The sequence below is a fragment of the Carassius auratus genome, chromosome 22 (genome assembly GCF_003368295.1).
Source record: "Carassius auratus strain Wakin chromosome 22, ASM336829v1, whole genome shotgun sequence".
Lineage (NCBI taxonomy): Eukaryota > Metazoa > Chordata > Actinopteri > Cypriniformes > Cyprinidae > Carassius > Carassius auratus.
This window is the reverse complement of record NC_039264.1, coordinates 26,166,555-26,185,845: the sequence shown is the minus strand read 5'-3', so window position 1 is coordinate 26,185,845 and position 19,291 is coordinate 26,166,555. Positions and strand designations below refer to the sequence as shown.

The 19,291-nt window shown below is 36.7% G+C and overlaps 1 protein-coding gene across 4 annotated transcripts in view; it reads left to right on the top strand.

Annotated features, from left to right (window-relative positions):
- The window catches only part of LOC113040184 (SH3 domain-binding protein 4-A), a 32,313-nt gene extending 14,597 nt beyond the window's left edge, over positions 1 to 17,716 (top strand). For all 4 annotated transcript variants that reach the window (XM_026198485.1, XM_026198484.1, XM_026198487.1 and 1 more), the window contains 3 exons: positions 8 to 2,370; positions 15,840 to 16,028; positions 16,304 to 17,716. In XM_026198485.1, coding sequence (XP_026054270.1) covers positions 8 to 2,370; positions 15,840 to 16,028; positions 16,304 to 16,528 — 2,777 coding nt within the window. In that variant the 3' untranslated portion in view covers positions 16,529 to 17,716. The remainder of the gene's footprint in view (positions 1 to 7; positions 2,371 to 15,839; positions 16,029 to 16,303) is intronic.
- The last annotated feature ends 1,575 nt before the right edge of the window (positions 17,717 to 19,291 follow it).

Below are 19,291 nucleotides of genomic sequence, written 5' to 3'. Positions count from 1 at the left end.
TCTAAAGTGCCTTCTCCCAGTGCCTTGCGTTTGGCTCCCTCAACATCATTTGGAACTGCACGGGAAGTGGTTGCCATAAAGGATTACTGTCCATCCAGTTTTACCACTCTAAAGTTCTCCAAAGGGGATCATCTCTATGTGCTGGACGCATCTGGTGGGGAATGGTGGTACGCCCACAACAACCGAGAAATGGGATACATCCCTTCGACGTATGTCCAGCCGATCAACTACAGGAACTCATCTTTAAGTGACAGTGGGATGATTGACAATCTTGGGGACTGCTCGGAGGAGGGAGCAAAAGAGCTGGACCTGCTGGGGGAGTGGACTGGAATGTCGCTGAAGCCCTCCCTGCCTTATGACAACAACAACCCCTTTTCCATGCTCTCCTCAACCAATCCATTCCTAAATGGGTCCATGAATGATGTTCTTGATCAGAACAGCAGTGAGAAGGTGAACCAGTGCAACAGCATGGATTTGCTTTTGTTTGACTTGCCTTCGGCCCCCTTCTCCACCACCAGCAACACAAAAGGGTACAGCATTAGTGTCTTTGATGGAACATCCACCAGTGCTGATTTTGAAGCCTTGCAGATGATTCGCAAGGGCAATCCCTTTTTTCGAAGCAAGAGATCTTACAGTTTATCAGAGTTATCTATCTTACAATCACAGTCAAATCCTTCATTGCTTTCATCAGGGTTTTTTACAGGGCTCAAAGCTCCCTCCCCGGAGCAGTTTCAGAATAGAGAGGACTTCAGGACAGCATGGCTAAACCACCGAAAGTTGGCACGGTCTTGCCATGACCTCGAGTCCCTTGGGCAGAACCCAGGCTGGGGTCAAACACAACCAGTAGAGACCAACATTGTTTGCAAATTGGACAGCTGTGGAGGGGCAGTCCAGCTACCAGATACGAACATCAGTATTCATGTTCCCGAAGGCCATGTTGCAGTGGGAGAAACTCAACAAATCTCTATGAAGGCTCTACTAGATCCTCCCTTGGAGCTAAACAATGACAGATGCTCCACTGTCAGTCCAGTGGTTGAGATCAAACTCAGCAACATGGAGATTAAGTCATTCATTACCTTAGAAATGAAGGTTTCCGTTGCAACTAGGACAGAAAGTCAAATGGCGGAGGTTTTGTGTGTAAGAAGTGATTGTAAAGAGGGTCCTTACTCTCCTGTTCCACAAGCTTACATTTATGGTGATACAATTCAGGTTCAACTGGACAACTTGGAGCCCTGCATGTATGTAGCAGTTATTGTCCAGACCCAACAAATTTCCTTCAATTCAACTGTTTGGGACCATATGATGAAGAAACTAACACTGGGTCTTTATGGGCCCAAACACATTCATCCATCTTTTAAGACTGTGGTGGCAATTTTTGGCCATGACTGTGCCCCCAAGACTCTTCTTGTTAGTGAAGTTGGGAAACAAGCAAAGTCTGCCCCTCCTGTTGCCCTACAACTGTGGGGGAAGCATCAATTTATCCTTGGCAGACCACAGGACTTGCAAATAGGCATGTACTCCAACATGTCAAATTATGAGGTCAAGGCAAATGATCAGGCTAGGGTTGTTCGTGGGTTTCAGATCAAATTAGGCAAGGTGAGTCGGCTCATCTACATGATTACATCTCGGAATGCAGATGAGATTTCTGACTTCACGTTACGTGTCCAGGTAAAAGATGATCAGGATTGCATCCTTGCACAATTTTGTGTTCAGACACCACAGCCGCCACCTAAAACCGGGATACGAAACAACGGCCAGAGACGATTTCTAAAGAAAAAGGAAGTTGATAAAATTATTTTGTCTCCTCTGGCCATCACCACCAAATACCCACAGTTTCAAGAGCGCTGCATTACCAACTTGAAATTTGGTAAACTGATCAAAACAGTTATCAGGCAGACCAAGAATCAGTACTTGCTGGAATATAAAAAAGGTGATATTATTGCCCTACTCAGTGAGGAGAAGATCAAACTCAAAGGACAACTATGGACCAAAGAGTGGTACATTGGATACTATCAGGGAAAGATCGGGCTTGTACATGTAAAAAATGTGCTTGTCTTGGGAAAGGTCAAGCCTATTTACTTTTGTGGGCCAGATCTTACAAGCACAATGCTGATGGAACAAATTCTGAAGCCCTGCAAGTTTCTCACTTACATTTACTCCTCTGTGAGGACAATACTTATGGAAAATCTGGGAAACTGGCGAGCATTTGCTGATGCCCTGGGCTATGTGAATCTTCCTTTGACATATTTTTGCAGAGCAGAGCTGGATAGTGAGCCAGAGAGGGTTGCTTCAGTGCTGGAGAAACTAAAGGAAGATTGCCTCAACATGGAGACCAAGGAGAAAAAATCTTTTCAGAAGGAACTTATGATGGTAAGCTTATGCATTTGTGTGATGGTTTGTCTGAACTGCATAGTTTAAAAACTATTGTGATTGTGTTTGCTTTTTGAATGCAGTAGATGCCACTGTCCTAAATGGATAACTATTAGAAATTTGTCCACAAGCTATTTGATATAAACCCGTTTTTATGCAGTCCTACTTATCTACATTTCCTCTTATTAATGCTTGGGGCTAATTCTGATGAGAGTGCACTTAGCTGCTCTCTGTTGCCTTTCTTATCTGTACAGCTATGGAAACCTGCAAGTACAGCAGCCAAAACTATGCTTGGCACACTCAAATTCTGACTGAAAGAAGAAAGATTGCTCTTGTATTAGTTTTTTTTTTTTTTTTTTTCTGGGAACAGTATGTCCAGGGCTGGTAATGTACAAGCTGCCTCTGTTTAATCTAGACAATGTCCAGCATCATACACTCTTTGGAGTCCTTAAGGATTAGCTGATCTAAAAATGAAAATATTTTACCCCCCCTCCCCCTTTAGCTCATGTTGTTCCAAACCTTTATGGCTTTCTTAAATCTGAACTTAAATTTTGCTCATTGTATGGCTTTAGAAGACTGAATATGGAAATATTTTATGATATGAAAGGCCTCAGCCCCTCCACTTTTATATTAAGTAATTTTATTTATTATATTGAAAGAAAAGAAGTTGATTGGAATGACATGAATGGATTATTTCTGGGTGAACTACTCCTTTGACTCAACCAAACTATTGTTGACAGAAACACAATACTGGGAAAGAGCTCTGAACAGAAGAAAGCACAGCAGAGAATTTTAAGAGTGTAGTTATTTCTACCTTACATGCTCTATCTACTAGCATTGACCGATATCCCATTTATAAGTAAACAGGTTAGCACCCCACTTCTGTCTGCTCAGGACTTGCAGATCCGAGGAGACGGTCCATGTAGAAAGATATGTGTTATCATTTGTTGAGACTGGATAGCGAGAGAGAGGAAAGGTGTAGTAATTCCATTCTTATCTTTAGCAAAAAACGTTAGCTTTAGCATCTTATCTGGGATAAACAATACAAATGACATTTTTGCCACATTAAGTCCAAATGGGTATTCTGACTATGCCCTGACCTCAGAGTTAAAGTGATATATCCCTGACTGTAATCGTTGTTTTATCTGTCCTTTCACAACAGGCAGTGTTTCAATTTAAATTATTCAAGACTTGAGTGGGTGGTAAGCTTCTGTTACAGGGTGTAACACCTTAGCAATCGTTCCCATCTCTTTCACAATGTTTCTGTATATTTCTTCTGGCTGAGAGGGAGCTTCATCATTGTTTCCCCGCCGTGCTTCAAGTGCTGACACATTCATCAAGTAGAGATGAGGCTATTATTCCCAAGGCCTGACGTCATAGGATAGCCACTTGTCTTTTGTGGGAGTGAATCGATTTTGAAATTGCAGCCTGTAGTCCATGATGGACACCCGGCCTTTCCTTGCCGTTGCTCTTGCTATTATTTAGCGATTTGTCTTTTTGAGTTTTGTAATTATGCCCAATGCTACTGAGCCTGGTGACATTTTGAGTTGTGCAGACAATGAGATGGTTTGCTCAGCGTTAAGTCTGACAGGCCAGCTATTAAGCTTAGCATGGCAATTTATAGACCTTTCAAGCTAATACCCGTCTGTATTGTGATTGAACAATTCTGCCTTAGTATCCTCATTTACAGTTAGCATTCCACACACACAAATGTGCTTAGCCTAAATCCATAAATATATGGCTTTTCCTATTAAGCCAAGTTTTATCAAGTCATAACTGGCAGCTTGCCACCTTTACTCAGCAAGTGGAGCATTTTCAAAGCTAGGTGGTTGGCTAGGCACTCTGGAAGCTTCCAAAGAATGAAAGAGCTTGGCAGCTGCCTCAGCCATATCTAAACACTTCTAAAATAAACCAAACAGCATGTGGGGCACTCCAAGGCCATCAGGCTAGTAAAGAAAACAAGCTAAACTGAGCCATTTAATGTGCTTGGTTTAAATATTTGCAGTGGGCAGAACTGGGGTTATCGCCAGCTAACAGTTAGCCACTTTTTTGGGGTTTGTTGCGACTTCTTTTGTGTAAATGTCACTGTAGTCGCATAGCCAATGCATTTCTTTTTGTAAGATAGCTTATATTTGTTTGTACAAAAATGATTGAGGAGCTCTGTAATCTCTAGATATTTCTAAAATCGAATAGGTGTATTTTATCTCAACTTGCTGACAGAAAGCTGACAGTTTTGTCTCACTGTCTGGTTTAAACTGTCCGTCTCTGCCCCTAAGGGTTAAATAATGCATTTATAAAAGATTTCCAACAGATTTTGCCTAAGGACTGTCTGAGCCCTGACATTTTTCTCAAATAGCCTTGGTGTGGTGGGACACATTTTACATGCTTCTTTAGAAATCAATGTGAAACATGACCTTCACCTCTCCATGCCTTCTGGTAGCATAACTAAAATTAGATTATTTTTCTGTGACTCTTCGATCCTAACCGCAACACTGTAGATACATTTTACAGTAATTATTATAAGTGGAAGTAGTATATTGACGCTTTATGTGGCTGTTACTGTATTCAGTGGTATTGTTTAGAAATACTGAGGGAAAAGCTGAGACTTCTCACTTTCTCTCACTCTCCTACTTGCATTCTAATTTGCATACTATCTGCTATAAATAGTATGCGGGTTTAGAATTTGTGGATTCTCAATGATAGTATGCTAAAATTATATCAACAAGGAGCTCATGTGAGCTCATACAGCTTTGGATGATTTTTTTCTTGCACAACAAAAGAAAGTGCTTCAAAGTTAAGAAATATAGAATATTAAAGATACATATTAAATTAAAGTTAGATCATAATGATAAATATTAACACTGAAGCTTTGTTAGATTTCATGTATATACACATCTCTAGCAGGATATTATTAGCATTAAATGTATTTCTTTAAAGAAACTTTAGAGAAATAATAAAAAAATTGAAGAATTCATTTAAATGTTAAAATTTTTGTTAGATTTTAGCCAAATGTATGCTAGAAATGTGAAATTGTATAAGTTATATGATGAAGGCGACTGGCTATTTTAGCTAGATACTAATGTTCAGATCTTTTCTGAGTGTTAGCATCTAGCAAATTTAAATGTATGTCAAAATATTGCATACTAGCATAAGTTTCTTACGTCAAATAAGTTTGTCTTATAGTTCAAATGTGTTAACAAGGTCAATAAGCATTCATCCCAGTTACCTTTTCAGAACCGTATTTCAAGACTTTGACTTATGCTAACCAAACCACAGCATGAATGAATCGAAATCAATTGGAATTATTGCTTAAATTCATCAGAATGTTATCAAGACCTGTAATAAATAACATCTCACAGCTGAGATCAAGCCGGTTTTGTTGACAAAGGTCATAATTTCCTAAAGTCACTTTTTCCATATGCACAGTGAGTTCTGACAGCAGACTTTTGAAGCCAGTTTATTTCCTTAACCCTCAAGACAACAAGCCACGTTTACCTCAGAGCTCTCAGTCAGGGCTGTCTGATCTGGTGTCTTGTGGTGCCAGCGGTGGATCTTGTCAGGTATAATCTATCTGATGATGGGGGAAACCAGGTGATGGGAGGATGCCGAGGGAGGCCAGTATAAATCCAGCAGCTATGATTCGTTTTCCAGGGCATGATAGATTCTGTGATGGATTACTTAGTAATTGAACGCTTGATATATCATCCCATCACTCCCTGAAATTAAAGTTAATGTGAGGGAGTCAGTTGCAAAATATGGGAAGATTATATTTTGAAAATGACCGAGTTGCAGTAAAGATATTTTCTTGTTATCATGAAAATATCAAGGTCTTTTAAATAGTTTTTCCAGGGCCTGAAAAAGTATTAAAAATGTTTAACAGATACAACTTTTTTAACAAAAGTCAACATTAACTGAGAATAATATATGCTTATTAATGTATGGTACCTTATTGTAAACTGTTACTACATTTCTGTAAACAAATACAATCCAAAAGTCTTGGATCATTGTTGAATATTTAACTTTTTTTTTTTTTTCAAATATAATTCAGATCTATACATTACATGTTATATTAATGGCAACATTTGGGATTCTGACATTATGGTAATCTAACCTTTTCTCTAACAAAAACTTTATTTTCTTCTTTAAATTAGATTTCGGATCAGATATAAAATCTGATCTTTTATATTTTCTGTTCTTGGCTTAAAAATCTTGCTTAACTGCTATGGTCACCATTTACTTTTTATCATGAAAGAAAGAAAAAAAAAATCTCCTTTTGTGCTCCACAAAAGAAAGTCATACAGAAAGACATTAAGGGTGAGTAAGTGATGAATTGTCTTTTTTTTTTTTTTTTTTTTTTTTTGGATGAACCGTTCCTTTAATACGTTGGCCAGAATGCAGAACAAATCTGATATTATACATTTTCCCGCACAAGAAAAAAAAGCCTTTCAACTAGAAAAACAAAAACTCGGCTCATTATTCTTGTCACTAGAGAGATAGAAAATCCTTGGTGGGTTCATTTTATGCAGTTTTACAAATAAGAAAGAAAATCTTTCGTCTTCCTCCCACTCATCAGCTTGCCTTCCCCCCCCTACTGTTTCTTTTCTTTCTATCTTTTTTTGCTTCCCATCTCTCGCTAAACTACCAAAATGCAGGAAGCCACAGCAGGCATCTAAACTGTATAAAAAAGATGCCACCATTCCTAAACTCACAGGTCAATTTTACCTGTCCATCATTCCCTTCAGGTTGTCTCCGGGGAAAGTGGACAATATTGTGCAGCGGGTGAGTGGCGCGGCAATCCCATTTGAGAGCATGTCTCTTATACTCAACCATTCAGCCGCTATTCCAACACTCTAATGGGTTTTTCTTCGTGATTGGAACTTTCCTGTAAAATCTGAAATTGGTTTCAATGCCACTTTCAGGCCTGAAACCCTAAGGACCAGCTTGTTGTTATAGTAAGTTTCGCTCCGAACTTAAAGGCTACTTCAGTTATTGGCGTGGTGTTTTCATGAATGAAACTAAACTGGAGATTCTTATCAGATGTAGTTTGTGATTAAATCTGACAGAACAAGTCTGTGAGAAATCCAGCCAAGTCCTTGAGGCTTTTAAAGTGAGTTAGAGTTAGGAAACATGGCTAAATATGTTTGGATTAGCATGCTAGCATAATTTGCATGCGATGTAGAGCATTTTAGCATTCCAGTGTGCAGAATATCAGTGCAAACAGAATAAATAATAGTTGTTTGCTATTCCATATCCAGTGATAGACATTGGTTTTAGCATATCAGTGCATTATGGGTACTTTTCTGTTTAAGTATGTTTAGTAAATTCATAGTAGGGGTGGGTGAGATGAACAAAACCTTATGTCATGATATAAGTATTTGTATTCTATGTTAAAGATATGCATCACAATATATAATTATTTTTGCTTTAAGGTCTTTATGAAATACAAAATGTTGGTACCATAGACATTTATAAATTCTTGTCACAAGTTTAAATATCACAAAAAAAACTAATACTATAAAATAATAAAAAAAACACTGCGTATTCAGTCAGCAATTAAATAAGGAGCAACTTTTAAACTTACCGTATTTTCCGGACTATAAGTCGCACTTTTTTTCATAGTTCGGCTGGTCCTGCGACTTAGAGTCAGGTGCGACTTATTTATCAAAATTAATTTGACATGAACCGAGAGAAATGAACCAAACGAAAACATTACCGTCTCCAGCCGCGAGAGGGCGCTCTACGTCTTCAGTGGTAGACTACAGGATACAGTGGTAGACTACAGGATAGTCTACCACTGAAGACGTAGAGCGCCCTCTCGCGGCTGGAGACGGTAATGTTTTCGTTTGGTTCATTTCTTTTGGTTCATTTCTACCCTCTCGCGGCTGGAGACTGTAATGTTTTCTCTTGGTGCTTGGTTCTAAATAAATGCGACTTATAGTCCGGTGCGTCTTATAGTCTGAAAAATACGGTAATTACAAGCAATAGGAAAGATCTACAGTAGAACAAATAATAAGAAATGCTACATAGTATAAAATAATAAAATGCATGTTCTTATGCATATTCTTCACTGTGTAAATTAAATATATAAAAAGTTACAAAAGCGATTTAGTCAAGAGAGAGATTTTCTCTCTTTTCTCGTTTGAGTAACATAAATGACAGACAGCAGGAATATTAGACTGCTGTCACTTTAAGAGCTGCCCGGATCAGACATACTGTTAAACTTTTTTTTCTCAGCTGTTTGCTTCCACTTAAAAGCCTAGGGCTGTGCAAGTAATCGAATGCGATGATCATACGCATCTCGTCACTAAAGCCGGTTCTGTGATTAGTAGTAAAGGCCCCGATATACTTCAAGCAAAATTCATTTTTGCTCTTCGTTTGGGGGCAAATGAAGTTTGAAAAGGCTGAGCAACTGTTTCTGAACATTCTAACACCCCCGCATTGCTGGAGGCAGGGTGTAGATTAATGTAAATGTGTCGCGACGCTCACGTGTATGCCCTAAACAGAATAAAGATGCAATGATGGTGTACCTAGGTATGAGACGGGTAGCGATGTTCAGATTTTAGACACAAGAATAATTATTAGCAGCAGTTCAGTGTCAAGTTTGCAATACAAAACAACCTTTCCATTTCCACAATCAGTCCTTTAAGTATGAATGGCTCATAGTCTGAAAACTTAGCATGATGTGGAAAAATATATTGAAGTCAGTTTACTTTATTTAATCAGTATTCATTTATTTAATTTAACTGGGTAAATTATAACACTTTTTTATATTTTATGTGATGCCATGATTTAAAAAAAAAAGGTTTATTATTGTATGTTCCTTTGGCATTTCATTTATTGTACACCTTTTAAATTTGCTTATTGAAAGAACAACAGCCGCAGCAGAATTTGAAACCCATATAGTTGGTACTTAATACCTTTTTTTAAAAAATCTTTTATTTTAGTTTTTTTTTTCATTGCTTTGGAAAATTTGCATCTGATGTTTCTCTGTCGCATTTTGTTGCAGCAAAGCACCCATCCTTTGTGCACAGTATGAGATTTCTATATGTATACAAAACCCATACTATTATCTATGGATTTTTAAGTATGCAAATTATACATATACTTGTTACATATAATGTTATCATTTTATTTTGTAAGCATATACAGATTTTCTTAAGGCCTGCTTTCATTTTTTTATATTTATGAACCTTTGAATTTCACCTCAGATATTTACCTACGTAACTACACCATTCCAAATCCAATCATCTTCCCTTTTGTATATTGAAGCATCTTGATGAGCTTGGCATCTGAAGTCTGATGTTATGAGAGCTGTTTGCCTTTGATAACACCCTGGTAGCGGATGGTTAAGTGTACACAGAGCTCCGAGATATGCTGTATTCCAAACCGTATCGTTCGTTCTAGCCTCATTAAAGCGGTTGCATTCTGAACAGGTGGCCCCCTGTCCTCCGGAATGTTCGCTGTTCTAATTCCATAACATTTCTTTTGTGATGGATAGGCACAAGAATTCTGATCATGCCTGAGGTCCCGTTCCTTCATGATTCATCATTTTCTTTATTAACCAGGTAATTCAGGAGGTATTCTGGTCCGATTGGATACGGGCAAAATGCTTGTTACATTCCAGTCGCGCTCTGGTTGGGACTTTACATTCCTGTGAGTCTGGAATCTGGATAGATATTCTGGTGAGGCGATGTTCTGCATTTTTCAAGTCAGATTTTAATCAAAAAGATGGATAGGAAGCCGTTCATGCTTTAGCAGACATCTAATTAAGTTTTCATGTTCATTTTTCCCCAAGTCTTCAAACCAAAACATCCAATCAATTATTCTTTCATGTGACTTCTTTTGACTCTTACTACTCTATTAGTGGATACTCTTTATGGTCTTGCTAGTAAAACAAACATTGTAGACTGGAACATCATTCCCATTGTTTATAGAGTTTTTGGAAAGGCTTACAAAGATGAAAAAGCTCAGGAAGTGAATGCATAAATATAAGTCTATTCAGAGAGCGCAGTTCATCCAAACCATCTCTGGAAAATAGACTCTTGACCCCGGGCTGACTAGACGCATTCAAACAGTAAATAAACCATCCATTTTAAAGCCAATTCTTTCTGACTTGGAGTAAAATACCATTGGGGACTCATTTATAAAGGGAATTGCTATCAATTGTTCTTTGACAAGAAGAAAGTAATAAATAGCACCTACAGTTCTTCACATTACTGTTCAAATCCGGTCCTGTGTTCCAGACTGGTTGTTGTAGTATTCCTGAACAAATGATTAATATGAACTAGTTTGTGAATTAAAACAAGCAGTGCGACCAATGCTGTACGATTCCTGAAGGATTGACTCTTTTTAAGGCTATTTTTCAGCAGAACAGACTGTGTTCTCATTCTTGAAAAATTATTTTCTTCCTTTATCTAATTGAAAACATACCATGCCAGCACTGTAGTTTGATTCCCAAACTAATGACTCCTAGAGACTCCTAAATTAGATCTTTTTAAGTAAGTTAAAGACTGTAACAAGCAATGTAGTCAGATTTCCAAGCAGATGCCTCTCATTTTTCTTTTCTTTTTTTCTTTTCTTTTTGTTTTGTGAATCAAAATCATAACCACCCTAACCAGTGTAGTTTCATTTCTGAACAAATGATTCTTATGAACCAATTGTTTTCAAACTAAGCATAAAGTTCACCACCGTGGTTTGTTTCCCCAACTAATGACTCTTTTAAACCAGTTGATTTTAGTGATTCAAAATAAAAAGCACAACTGATATAGTCTGACTTTTAAGAGGTGATCATTTTTAGAGAATCAAAGACCATAAAGCGACCAATGAAAATAAATTCCTTAAAGAATGACTCTTCTAATGATTTTTCTTGAATGAAAACAATATGTCTCAAACAATGTTCTCCTCATACGCGCAACTGGTGTAGTCGAATTCCTCAAGCAATGGATCTTTTGATATGATTCTTTTTAGTGAATAAAAGATGTAATTTTGATTGGTGTAGTTAAATTCCTTAACAAATTACTCTTATGAACCTGGCTTTTTTTTGTATAAATTCCAAAACATACAAAGTGACTGGTCGAGTCTGGTTCTTGAATGATTTACTCTTATGAGCTGGTTACTTTTAGTGAATCAAAACAAAGTACTGTTTCGCCTATACTCCCAGATAATGACTCTACAGATAATGATTTTTTCTTTTTCTTTTTTTTTTTTTGCAAAATCTAAAACATACAATCCGTAAATTCGAAGCAATCTTTTTAGAAAGGTTTACAATGTGTTGTAGAGGTTACATAAATACAATTGCATATTCTAAATCTTTGCAAGTAATTATCTGAACGACTCATCTGTCATTGATTAAAGGTTAGCTGGGATGTTGTTGGGAGAAGTAATGCAATGCTGTACATTTCTTGCAATCATTTATGCGAGGTGAGGCTTCCAACAATAAATTACAAAGCCATTTGGCAAGAAAGAAAATTACCCGGGGCTGTTTGACTGAGCGTATTTTTCCCTCTAATGACTGTGACATTTTGCCATCTCATCCCAAATGTCAGGATTCAGCAGACCTCTTGGGTGCTTTCAACAAGAGTCTTCTCTTGGCTGAGAACGCAGGGAGGGCATTTGCCTGGAAGATCAGGCGTGGATTGGCCCACAATCAAATTAAAGCATGCTGAAAGAGAGATAGAGAAAGCAAGATTGAGGAAAAGCTCAGAGAAATAAACAATAGATGGAAAGATCTTTTCCAGGAAAGCATTACGGCATTCATGGACCATTTGCATCCTGTGTTGTCAAATAGCCTACTGTAAGTAAAAAATTATGAAAAAATTCTGCACCAATTAAGTAAAGCAAAAAAAATTTTTTTTTTATAATTGACCTATCGGTAAGCCCCTCCTCTTAGCACAGATGAGCCAATGGCACTTGGACATCTTTAGGCTTCATCGCCATAGAGATACACTGGAAGATCCGAAGCTCACATCGGTTTAATGGTGTTCATGCTACAAAAAAAAAAAAAAAAACATTTTTCTAATTTCAGTCAACCTGAGAGGATAGGCAATGTCATTTATTTTATTCAATTTCCTAAATCCAACCAAAACAGAGAAAAATGTCCGATAATGTTCACAATGAAGACGAAAATTATATGTTTTTGGTTGTCACACTCTCATAAAGTTACACTTTTCATCTGCTCAAGCAGAACATTAATGTCATTTTTTGCTTCAGCAATGTATCTCGGGCTAAAACTTGCTAAGGTTAGCATTAATGTTAGTGAGTCCATGCTAACGTAAAAACCTAAATAGCGAACTGTTCTTACGTTATGTATCGTGCAGTGAAAGTCAAAAACGCACAAAAGAAAGTCTGTATGAGAGTGCATCTACATATTAATCTGGTTAAATTTCAATTAAATTAATCTTACTCTGTGGTATATGAACAGTGTTGATCCGGGATGTTGTCATTGCGATTGTGACGACCTTAACATAATTCTCCCGTTTGCATTGTGATCTGTATTTTTAAATATTTCTTAAATATCTTTTATATATCCCTCCATGGCATATTTAAGTCCCACTTCAAGGTCCATCTGTGTCCCAAATGTATTAAAAACTCCTCAGAAGAAGGTTACCATTGACAGCTGTCAGTGTGAGACAGTGAGCAATTCCATTTGTTTGTCCGAGTGAGCAACGTTAGCTAAGGGGGGTGGGGCTTACTGGGTGCGTAAATTCGATCAACAGAAGAAAAATACAAAAAGCTAAGGCAAAACATCTACACACCAAATTAATTGCAAGGTTCAAATTCCTTTTAACAAGAGTTGATTCCTGAAGATTTACAGAGGTGACAACAAAAACTGCATAAACAAAAAAAGTGACTGTGCACACGTTAAAAAAAAGGAAACGTTTAAGTCCTGGCTGGACTATCTTCAGTGCGAAAAGAGTTAGAAAAAAAAAAAGATAAACAAACATATATTTTTCTAATTTAATTTCTAATATTTATTTTTATATATTTTAAGATTTATATATTTTTATAAAGTTAAATATAGTTGTATATATAAACTGTAATGTGGTTCCTATTCAAAAATCCTGCGTTTAGCTTCAGTGGGCACTTTCTTGGCTTTTCCCCCCTCAGACTAAAGTACCTGTCATTAAGGTTTAGATTTACAGAAGCTTTCTGAAGTTGCGGTAAAGAATATTTATGCGTTCCTCAAACAAAAGATTCCTCAGTGCTGCAGGGGTATTAATCTGAAGTGGCCTCACAGCTTTATCGCGCTTTTGAAGTCATAGTCCATTCTTCCGGAAGTTTCCACCCCCCTCTTCTCACTTATACGTGTACAGTATCTCATAATGCAGTGAAAAGGAAGTCATCAACTTTATTTACCCAACAGGGAGGCGGCTCTCATGATTGTATGCATCTTATCATCTCACTGAAGATATCCCGTGGCTCTAGTTGTGCTTTTCTTTCCTCTCTTCCCTCGTTCGGCATCAAGCATGAAGGAGAATGAGGATTACCGCTCCATTCCGCAGGACCCCAGGGGTCCCTTCTCATTCCAAACATGGCTGTGTTTGTGTGTGTGGCAGGAAACCGGGTCGGTCAGGTCCTTTGAAGGGTTCAGTCACTCATCCGTGGAGGCCACAGAGCAAAGACCACAAATTCCTGACCTTGCATTTTTTTTGTACCTTATCCATCCTTTTCTTCATGACTGGAGGGATTGTTGTTCTCCTGCTACACCTTTACATTCATTTTAAAACCCATTTATCTCGGCATCAATATGATTTCACTCCTGTGGGAGGTTAGTTTTCTATAGTGTGTGTGCTGGGAGGAATGTGAGTGTGTGTGTGTGTGTGTTATTACTGGCTGTTTTTAACTTATCTGGTTTAATTTTAAGCTGTTTTGCATGAATATATATGGTCCTTAGTGCATTGTTTTTATTATATAGAGCAAGTTTAGGAATATTTAAAGTATAAAATATTATAATACATTATTAATACATCATTATACAAAATTAATATATTTATTATTTACACAGAAAAAAAAAGATTTACTGACCCAAACTTTTAAACAGTATTAACTATTTTTTAAGTATAGAGGATACATTAAATTGATCAAAAGTGACAGATCAAAAGACATTTATAATGTTACAGAATGTTTATTTTGAGCTTTCTATTCATCAAAGAATCCTGAAGAAAATGTTTCACAGTTTATATTACTTAGAAAAATAAAATCAATATACATGTATAATCTATTATAAAATATTTATGAAATTAATAATTTACACAGAAGTTGTGAATTGATCAAAAGCGACAGATCAAAAGAAATCAATAATGTTAGAAAGTATTTATTTTGGACTTATATCAAATCCCCCCCCCCAAAAAAAAAGAAGCAGTTTCCACAGAAATATTTTAATCAGCGTAACTGTTTTCAAAGTTGATCATAATTCTTGAGCAGCAAATCAGAATAGTAGGATGATCCAATAAATGCTGCCCTTGTGAACCTAAGATAAATGGGGAAAGATCGTGACCTAGTGGATAGAGAGTTTGACTCCTAACCCCAGGGTTGTGGGTTCGCACAAACTTGGGCTGGCAATTCCATGACTGAGGTGCCCTTGAGCAAGGCACCGAACCCCAAACTGCTCCCCGGGAGACCGCAGCATATAAATGGCTGCCCACTGCTCCGGGTGTGTGTTCACAGTGTGTTTTTTCACTGCTGTGTGTGTGTGCATTTCGGATGGGTTAAATGCAGAGCAGAACATATTCTGAGTATGGGTCACCATACTTGGCTGAATGTCACTTCACTAAATCTTACTGATCCTAAACTTTAGAAAAATATTGTATGTGTTTATTGTAAGTCTTATATGAAAAAAAATAGTATTTTCACATTATATTATCTATTATTCCATTGTCTATTTTGGAATATTTAGTGTATATAAAATTAATTAAAAAATGTTATCTCAATTTCTCTGTCTAGAGTGAATTTGAAGGACATGAATGAAAATATACAATTAATGAATGGCAAGCCTGGCATACATGTAAAAACTGCTTCAAGCTATGTAGAAATTCAGTTACATGGTGAATACCCCATAAGGCCTATTTGTGTCAATACACTATTGTCTATCATGGTGCTATAATGATCTCCAATCATGTTTTGAAGACCTCAATATACCACCCTATAGAAACAATCTTCATCCTAATAACCGTTATAATGAATCTCTTTAATGGTGTCATTATGAGATATAATGAACACTTTATGCAGGGCCAGAGGGCAGCAGTAATGTTAATTGTGTTGCTTGTGAAATATAAATTAAAAGACAAACGTTTAAGGTCAAGTGTGACTTAAAATATTAGTGAAATTGCAGTGCATTTTCATTTTTTACTTCGTGTGAGGCTGATAAAGATACAATTTAAGTCAAGCAAATGTACATGTTTGGCCTTTCTTGTTTTTCTTGTGTGTTTGTAGATACTTAAAAAATGTCCCTCTTTCGGTCTCTTACTCAGGCTCTTTTGAAGATCGATTGTCAGGGATTAGTGGCCCGACTCATAATGGACTTTGTGTTGCTGACTACGGCAGTGGAAGTGGCGCCTCGTTGGAGGGAACTCGCCGAAAAACTCGCCCGTGTTTCCAAGCAACAAATGGATGCCTACGAAGCTCCACACAGAGACAAAACCGGGATGGTGGACAGTGAGGTGAGGACACAACCTCCTTTCAGTATAGAGGAGAACAGTTTATGGCTGTGCAAAAAAAATTGAATGTGATTTCCATGCGCATCTCGTTAGTAAAGGTGCTTCTGTGATTAGTAGTAATATATATATATATATATATATATATATATATATATATATATATATATATATATATATATATATATATATATATATATATATATATATGCACAACCCTGCAGTTCATATTTGTGAATACGATGAGATTATATAATCCATTTATTGTATCTCTATTTTAGGCCATGTGGAAACCAGCCTATGACTTCCTGTTGACGTGGGCCGCTCAGATTGGCGACAGTTACCGCGACGTCATCCACGAACTACACATGGGCCTGGACCGGATGAAAAATCCAATCACCAAACGCTGGAAACACCTTACCGGCACGCTTATCCTTGTCAATTGCCTTGAATTGCTTCGAAGCTCCGCCTTTAGCCCCACCCCCCACGATGACTTCGCCATTTAGCTCCACCTCCTCACAAATCAGTTTCAACATCACCACAGAAAACTGTACTAAACTTTTAATGGATTTACTCTTTTCTACGTCACCATCAGCTGTGAGTTTACCTCAATCCAAAAGCCCTGAGCACTTCCTGTACCCGCCTACGTCCATATAAGGGCATACGGAAAGCCAGTAAAGCCAAAACACAGAGTGTTTTAAGTGTAGCTATTTTTCGAGATTTCCGAAGGCATTTTTATCAGTTTTCTTCATTGCAATATCTATATTTTTTTATACCAGATGGCACAAAGGAAATTTTTATGATCACTTTGGCATTTTTCAAGAACCGTTTTTTTCAGAAAAAAGCAGATTACATCTTTGTTCGTTACTAAAAAACGAAGGTCTATTTTGTGACGTCACATTTACCCATGTTTATCTTGTTCTGGATGTTCTATATTTCGTTGCCAAACACTCACGCCTTCCACATTTGTGATTTTATTCCACTGATTTGTTGCTTCAGTTGCTTTGCACAAGAAGATGGATTACTAGAAACGTGAAACACTACAAACTGATTACATGAGAGGAAGGAGCATATGGCTTGTTAATGAGATGGTAAGTTCTGTGGCCCATGTGTGTTATCCCTTCAAGCTTTTGCAAAATTTGCATTTGTGAGACCAGATATCACACCATGTACTAGGTATTAAATTGCAGTGTTGCATTTGTTTCAATTGTGAGTCATTCATTGTGTTTTTGTCAAGTAAAAAACAAATGTAGTCAGATTAATAAATGAACAGATCATAGCATAGATTTTGTTTGTCTATGATGATTTTTTTTGTTCTACATTTGCATTTTTTGTACCTACAGTTTCTCCACTTTTAGACTTATGTTCTTTTAAAAGAGCTTTTTTTTAAATAATAATAATCATTTATTTTACATCCCGTAATTGTCGAGGAGATTTTGTGCTGTTTTTTGGAACAGCATGTAGGGAAAAAGTGAATGTATTTAAAATATATATTCTGTGATATAGAGTTCTGTCACATTCATAAAATGTTTTTGTGTTAGCTCTTTGAGATGTTTGAAGTAGCTGTTTGAAGTTCTAATTCACACATTGTCTTAGTTGCAGCCAAATGTTTAGCAAGAAAACTGCTTGAATTAAACATGCTGTCCCCATGTTGTTCCCATGGATTCAATAAAGCAGCTGTAAATTTAAAGTTCCTTGTTAGATTTCCGTTCTGTCTTTATTTTGACTGTTTCTCGACTATTTGTCTCCATTTTCACTCCATTCTTATTGCAACTAGGAACTATTTCTAATTATTGCAACTTTCTCAAAAGTGCAACATTATATCCGAAAATTGTGATTTCTCATGATTCTGATGTCACAATTGCAAATAATTTTATTGTTATTGCATTTGCATCCAGGGCTCGAATTAAGGGAAGATGCAAAATTACAAAAGGCATCACCTCAGTAAAACCACAATTCTCCTTTACCATCCCCTTTGGATTAATAATGTGTATTATTAAAAATGTATCATGCAAATCAAATGTTAAAATTATCAACTTAACATAATTAAAGAATAACGGCGATTGGCCAATCAGAACTTGGTAAAATAACCTTATAATTCAAGAAATTAAAAAGAAAAAATACCCATGTATGAGTTTTTATGTTTTTATATTCATTGCACAAGCAATGTACTTTAATGAATATCAGTAGGCCTACATGCACGAACACAAATTCTAATTATGGAATACCACACGTCACTTTTTCACTTTCACTTTATTTCTCATTACTGCAGCTTTCGTTCAAAAATGCAAGTATTTCTCACAACTGTGACTTAATTTGTTGTTATTGTAAATATGACTGAATTTAAATCTCACAACTGTGACTTATTGTGTCATATCTCACAATTGCAACATCAGTGTGTTCTTATAACTGTCTGACAATTGGGACTTTATTCTATTCTATTACATTATATTACACCAATGTCACATCCCAATATATCATGTTGCTCTGTCAAGCTTTCATAAATTGTGATATACATTTTTACTTATATCACCCACCCCTACAATATTATGACCAACTTGTAGTGTATAACTTGGATTGTTTGAGTTCTGTGCATTTAAAGACTCTGTCCTTTGACAGTGCTGCAGTCTTTGTTTCTGACCTCCGCCCAGTCTGCAAGCAGCTTTCTGCATCCCTAAGCACTTCAATAAAGCTGACTGTGAAAAATCAATTTACACTATATTTAAATTGCTAAATTAATTACAAGCTTGCAGAAAGTCGAATGGGCAATATAAAATCAAGACCGTTTTATTACAATCATAATTAAAGAAGAAAAGCATGACGACTAGAGTCAATGAAGACATACTGTAAATGCAGAGCAAACGCATCAAACCACAGCAGCAAATGCTGTATCCTTTATGAATAAATGGTAGGTCCAGTCCTGGATGCTGATTGGTCGATAGAGCGTTCCAGCTGTGCTAAACAGCACAATACATTTACAGCTATGATGCAAAACACCTGTTCAAAATAATGTCTGTAAGTGCAAAGAGGAAAATTTCAGTCTGTTCCTCACATAAAGCTATCACGTGGCTTCAGAAGATATTTATTAATAATGTACAGGTCACATGGCATCATTGTATGATACTTTTTAAGTGCTTTTATTTACTTTTGAAGTTTGAAGTTCTTAGTGGAAGAACAGGGATGTCATACAGAAATGTATTTTATTTTTGGTAAAAAAGTAATTTATTGTACTTTTGGTTTAAAAATTGCTTAAATATACACAGTATTTT